Source organism: Callionymus lyra, chromosome 4 (assembly GCF_982586985.1).
Source record: "Callionymus lyra chromosome 4, fCalLyr1.hap1.1, whole genome shotgun sequence".
Classification (NCBI taxonomy): domain Eukaryota; kingdom Metazoa; phylum Chordata; class Actinopteri; order Syngnathiformes; family Callionymidae; genus Callionymus; species Callionymus lyra.
The window spans coordinates 10,195,902-10,202,768 of record NC_141821.1 but is presented as its reverse complement, the minus strand read 5'-3'; the positions used below and the strand labels follow the sequence as shown (position 1 = coordinate 10,202,768).

General features: G+C 41.0%; 1 protein-coding gene and 1 non-coding gene across 2 annotated transcripts; both read right to left on the bottom strand.

Annotated features, from left to right (window-relative positions):
- Positions 1-378: 378 nt before the first annotated feature.
- On the bottom strand, positions 379-6,520 carry haus6 (HAUS augmin-like complex, subunit 6). Its single transcript, XM_087790297.1, has 14 exons — positions 6,340-6,520; positions 6,164-6,259; positions 5,806-5,884; positions 5,466-5,580; positions 5,245-5,389; positions 4,979-5,041; positions 4,500-4,919; positions 4,274-4,397; positions 2,554-2,650; positions 2,433-2,484; positions 2,095-2,227; positions 1,918-2,022; positions 1,654-1,783; positions 379-1,071 (listed from the first exon to the last, which is right to left on the bottom strand). Exons 1-14 carry the CDS (start codon positions 6,432-6,434, stop codon positions 515-517), a joined length of 2,211 nt encoding a protein of 736 aa, XP_087646423.1. The 5' UTR covers positions 6,435-6,520; the 3' UTR covers positions 379-514.
- LOC148081716 (small Cajal body-specific RNA 8) lies at positions 2,278-2,408 on the bottom strand. The gene has a single exon (XR_015711275.1).
- Positions 6,521-6,867: the final 347 nt, after the last annotated feature.

Genomic DNA, 6,867 nt, shown 5'->3' with positions numbered 1-6,867 from the left:
CGCCCACGTCTAGCTACCTGGAGCTACGTCTACGGCTTCCGCCGGAGACTTTCAGAGTAAATGGTTTTTTTTTGTATTCAAACAACCGTCACCGGAAAAGGATACATCGTGACAATTCCAACGTTAATTCGTGTTATCGCCACGAACGTAAAATAAACGTATATATCCATTCCAAGACATTTCCTAAAATGTGAGCGGAAAACAAGTGGGCTCTCAGATCAACTTCCTGTTTTCAGGCTAAGAACTGAATTGAGCAACGATCATGATTCGCTGCTATTACGTCAAACAAGATGATCGCACGCAAGTCACTAAAGCCATGGCTTAAGTTCAATATTCAAGACATTTAAAAAAAAAATGAAAGACAAACTATAGTTAATGTGCAGGTTTAAAATTTTATTCCACAATCAATAGTGGTAGTTTATAAACCAAACATTGTTTTAATACATTTACACTGAACTTGATACTTCATTTACAAAATGTTAAAACAAATCTTTATTAAATACAAACAGTGCCTCTACAGGGAACACTTCATGTCATCCATCGGAGAGAAGGTGATCAGTTTCGGAAGGTCATACTCCGGCTTTTTTGATGGGGTTGTGGGGAGCAAGTCTAGCGAGTCCAAGTCCAAAGAGAAGGTGGTGCTGGTGGGTTCCCCTGTGGCCCATACACTGTCCAACCCTGGGGAGTCCACCGGAAGGTTGGTGGTCCCCGGGGTCCGGATCAGACCGGCGTGCGTGTCCAGAGAAGGCTGTGGAGACAACAGCGAGGCGTCCATCTCAGAATCTTCCCCACACAGGCTGAGGAGACTGTCGCAGCTGGAGAGCTCCGGCAGAGTTTCGTGGTCAAGACTAAACGGGACCGCGCTGCAGTCGAGAGCGTCTGTACAGGTGGTGTCCCAAAAGAGACTAGACTTGAACGCCTCCTGTTGGTTTACAGCGGGGCTGCAGTCTGGGGATTCGATTGAACGGATGGGCTGAAGCCGACCGACAAGGCTACCGTTAAACTCTGAGGTGTTTTTCTCAGCCTCGCATGATCCAACAGCTTTCCGCCAAGAGTTCTTCACGTCTTGAACTGAAAATGCAGAGACACTTAAGATTCGATCCAACAATTAGGATTTGACACAATGTTAAAAAAAAAATTAAAAGCACTAATGTATTTAAGAAAGTCTTAGTTTAGATTGTTATTCTAGTGCATGCGATTAGTTCAAGAAACCATAATCCAAAATAACAGCATATGCAACATCTAGTGATCATCACAAGATTTTCATTGTGTTTATTTAAAGTGAACTCGCTGACATGATTAAAATAACAGGCACTTAAGTAAAATGAAATTAGACAATCATGATTCCTTGGTAGACAAACAAGTGTGCAGAACACAGCCAAGGACTGGTAGTTCTGGCAATTATTAGCAATAGTTTTGACGACAAGATGTGTAGCTACTAAAACTCAAGTCACCAAGAATGTAACGAGGCATTCTCAAGGTTAGTTCTCATCATTATTAAAATCTCCTGAAAGGAATACTTTAATCATCCCTCAATGACGGGGACCTAGAAAAAGCACTTTAATTAAAAGGGTCGCCAAAAAAAACATTGTGCTTCAAAATCCTCAGACACTTATAATGAACAGGACGGGTCGCGCTAGTCTCGTTACTCACTGAGGCTGTCGGGGGTACGAAGGAGTCTCTTCCTGGTGGAGAAGGGATCTCGTAGAGAGGTGAGAATATCTTCCAGGTTCATAAACGTGTCGGTGTCGTCTTTTGGACTGATCATTACAGCCTCTGCAAACTAGTAGATGATTCAAGTTACTTGCACAATCCTAAAACATTGTTTTCACAGCCGACGCAAAGTTCCAAGAAACTAAAGGTATTGCACATGAGGTGCTTCAAAAATCTCGGGGTTTGACTGCAAACATGAATTACCTGGTTTGCAAGGTTGTCGGATTCCAGATCAAGAATTTGATTCTTGGTCCTGGTGGAACCCTGGATGGGGGTCCTTGTTCTTGGGGTGAGACACGAGGGTTCCACCTGAAATAGAGTCCACTAATCAGACTTCGTTCAACAGGTTTTTTGCAGAACAAAAAAGGACTGAAATCAAACCCGAGTTAGTGGCACCGATTGCGCCTTAAGAGGGGGAGAAGGTGGTGTGTTTAAGATAAAGTCCAGGGAGCTGTTGACCTTCGGTGACGGCAGCTCCGCCACAGCAGGTTGACACAAAGCAGCAGCGTGACAACTACAGATAACAAAAAGATGACATTAACAACGACGCTACGATCCCGACAGATTTGTCTGCTCCGTATCTGTCTGTGGAGATTTCTCTCATTTCTCCACAGTCATCAGAGAGCATGTATGATGTAGGGAGGACTGGTGACTGACAGACTACTGCTCAGGTCTGCCAGTGTATCTGCCTCCCAGAAGATATCTGGATTATACTTTACCTCTGGACCTGCAAAGAGCCATCCTGGACCATATCGTGGACTTCAGATTTGTCTGTGGAAAAGACAAATTCATCAATAGAGTTCAATGAGGGAAATAAGGAGGAATTCAAGCATTTCTCACCGAGGAGTTTGGCCGGAAACTGAGAGAATATACTGGAAGTAGTTTCAGCCGTGGGTTGAAATGATAGTCGACTGATGGGGGAAAGCAAACCTGGAACCTAAACATAAAAGATTCCTCACAATGTTAACGACCAAAATACAGTTATATAATGCACACAATTCAAGTCTTAGTTCAAATATAGGGTGCAGTGTACAAGATGAACTGCAGTCCAAGATTTTAAAACTTAATCCTCAGTGGACTAGATTAGACACATTATTGCTTCCATTTTGTCAAGTGTGTGGAGCCACATTTCCACAGGGACCACCACCTGCCCCACAACTCCTTTGCTTCAAGTCAGTCCTCTAGAGGCCTTCAGCCCACTACATTGGCCCCCTCCACTCTTGGGACAAGATTCTCTTCAGAAGGCACACCATCTTCCAATGTGAGCAATTGTCCACTGTCGGCATTTAATGTAGCCGCCCTGAGACACACCTGTGCAATAATCAGGCCTTCTAATCAGCATTTCAATTAGCCACACCTGTGTGAGGTGCTCTCCGACACAGGTGTGGCAACATATGTGGAGAGCATCTCAATCTCTTTTGTGAATATACATGTTTGAAGCAAATGTATATTTTGAAATTATTTGTCACATAAAATGATCTTAACCTGGTATGTAGTGATGGCGAGATGAAGCCTCATGAACCACTGAAGCCTTCTAGCCGAGGAGTTCGTCCTTAGACCAAGGCTTTATGAGGCCTTATTTACTCTACGACGCCATCAAGTGGACAATAATAGTGAAGCTCTGACATCATTTTGCTTTTATTGCCATATTCTACGATTTGTTAGACTAGAAGTGAGATATTCCATTGTATTTTGTTAAACATCTGAATATCTATACATACAACTATTACAGATGATACCGTTGTTGAGATTTATTTTTTTGCTGATAATTTTGTTGTAAAATGCATCAGATACATAAATGTATTTTTTATCAACAAAGCTTCATTCAGTCATGGATGACTGATCAAGTGTCTTTTTAGGAATTCAATTAAGTTGTAGAAATATTAGGGTAGTACATTCTTTAGAATAAACTCTTTGGTATCAATAATGTAAGAATATAAATAATGCCTAAACAAAACAGTTAGCCCGTTTTAAAATGTTTTTTTTAATGGTGGCTAATGCCAAAATATATAAATAGCTGCATCACAATAACAATGAAAAAACAATCACTTAAAATTAAAAATACCCAGGGATCAATCCCACAAACTTTGTTTGAGAGGCGTGAGCTCTAGCCACGAGCAATACTGGCTGATGATGTATTTAGGGTAAACTACTATTAATACATTTCAGGAATCTGTTTCTTTTACCATGTCATGTCTGGGGCACCGTAGAGATCAGCTCAAAACGCTGCATCAAAGAAAGAATATCCTCTTTCTTGCAAGCTCCATGGCTATATATCGTCAGTTGCTAAGAAGTCGGCCATTAAAATAATCTGCCAAATCAAATTGATGTGAGTGGAGATCATTGTGTTTTGTGTCACATTATGCGGGAAGCCACGAGCGCAGCTAGAACCAGTCACGTGGTATGCTGGTTTTCGAGGCCTGGAACTTCATCACAACGTCATCAACACACACTTCAAGGAAATCGTCCTGGATTACTCAACATGTGCTTCAAAGCCTCAACACTTTTGGACAGATCACTAGTGGTACGTGGGTGTGCCAGCCAGCTACATGGTACTTACCGAGTCTTTATTGAAAAGAGAGACAAGGTGCTTTAGTAGCTCCTTCCACTTTCTGTCCATCTCAGCCTCCAACCCTTGAATGCGGCTCTGAACATCAGGAATTTCTTCTTTGGAAATCCTCTGTCTGAGTAAACAAAGAAGCAACAAGGAACAATTTGTCTTTGTTCAAGTTGTGCATTTTTAGCAATTGTTACGATTATTTTGTCGAGTGAAAACAGTGAGTAACCTTATAAACCGGAGATCCTGCAAGTGACGGGCCATCTGCTCAGTGTGACTCTGCAGATTATAACTCCCTAAATCAAGTTTAGGAGAGTTGGAGACGAGATGTTGTTCCTCCTTCAGAATCTGGAGCGAGTGGTTGAACAACTCCATCGCCCCCAGCAGGTTCATCTGACCATCCTGATACAAGGTCCCTGATCGTAGCTGATGTGGAAGCTGCTCAACTTTCTCCAAGAGAAGTGGGGGAATCTGAAGAGCCTTGTCTGGTCCCTCCAGGGTATGCTGGTTGGCTGACCCTTTCAGAACGATTTCCAACACTTCCTGACCCCTCGCAGAACTGACCAACATCTCGTCCACAGTCGAGGATAAGGATCGTACCAGTTTTAAACTCTCTGTTGTACAACTTTCCTGATTGGATTCGTAACGTCTGCAGATCAAAAACATGTCACTTAAAAGAATGTTTGTTTAGAAATTTCAGAAACTTACTTTAGCAGCTCATTGTATTTTAGACTTTCTACTTGCAGCTCTCTCTTAGACTTAGCCAAGGCCCTGAAAGAAAAGTGTAAATAAATCTGTAGTTAAAAAAAACATTTCAGAGAATCTTCTCCCAAAGCACAAAGGAAAAATACATGGTTCGATTAAGCATTATAGTAAGCTATCCATCACATTTGAGATCTAAAGGTTCAAAAAGCAAAAGAACATTGAGTAAATATGTTTAGTATTTTGGTTGTAAAGGGATTATTAAGACTGACTGTGAACGTCTATGGTACTCCCTCAGAAGATCGTCTTGGTGAAGTGCTGCTCTCAGAAATCGCCTCTTGACCAGTTGAAATCGCTTCACTCTCAATTCTAAAGATGATGCTGGTGTCGCCACAGCTTCTGGGAACCAGCCCTCATCTGACAAGAAGACAGAATCAGAAATGAGATCTTGTTGCGGCGCCTTGGTCCGAGTGTTCCATGAAGTTTCACTCACCATAGTTTAGGGTCTTCAATTCGATCAGCATGGCATGTTTGACCAGTTGAAGCATGACTCTAATAAACTTGGGGCCTCCAGGTGAGAGAAGCAGTGATGTGTTCACATTTTCTTTCTGTAGAAAAATTAAATAAAAACGACAACAATGATGAACATGTTTGCAACAATGACCATTGTGCATGTGTGGCATTAGGTCATTAAATAACATTAGATGTGGGCAATTCTCATTGTATCTGGAAGTTTCAAGTAAGTAAACAAATGTATTATTCTCTCTGTTGGTGATGACAGAGCTACGCTAATGTTTGTTATCTCACCAAAAAGTAATGACATTTTTTCTTACCAGTATCTCACGCAACCAAGTACAAGTAACTTTTCGAAACTCTGCATCCATCTTGTGGTTAAGAACAGGCCAACACAACCTGAGAAGAAAGAGACACATCTATAGAAAAGAGTCAACTAGGAGTAAACAATCAGTTTTACCTGTAAATAATCTCGCAATAACCACATATGATACATAAGATACGTTTGAATACGATATCAAATGGTCATAGCAATAACAGAAATCCATTATTTGCCCATCTTGCGACTATATAGAAAATACAGACCCCATTCAAAAAGTTTACGTTTAACAAATACAAAATCATCAGTTACGACAGAAAGTTACATTACAAACAGTTTATGACTAATACAAACTTTACCTGTAAACTTCCTGGTACCGCGACGGGTTCAGTTTCCTCAAAACAAAGTTGATTAAAAGGTGAAATGCGCCCTTGTTGGGCTTTGCGAACATATTCCTGTTGAAACAAGAGTAGAGTTTGTAAACAATGGGCGGTTTGTTGAACTTAAGTCAAGAGAGAATGGAAAACAATCTTACGGTCCCAAGTTGATATGTTTCGAATTGACGGCTTCTGGGTTAAAACCAAGGGCCAAGAGGGACCACCAAAGATGTTTTCCCCCACTTTGCGTCATCTTTAAGGCTATTTACAGAACATTAGTCCAAAAGTCTGACTGGCCGCCGGACACAGTAGAAATGCTAACATCTCATTAGCCCGCCAATTTTTTCTTAGCAATGACCCGGAAGTAGACAAATAGTTCTTCCTGGGTCACATGCAATATGAAAAACGTACCGATTGGTTTCTACTTTTTTTTTCCTCCTTTTGTTTTCTGTTTGTGTGTCATCGTGATAAAACACTGTCTCCTGAATTTTCAGGTTCATACGTGGAACAAATTCTAAATTTTATACTATAGACACAAAACGGTTTTTTGGTTTGGTGCCTCTGCTGACACCTGTTGACTGGACATGTTATTGCGAGTGTTGCAACATTTAAAAAATGATAAACAATACTTATTTTAATGTTAAAAAAGATATAAATGTAAGTAGTAATACACACCCTTTCGGTTT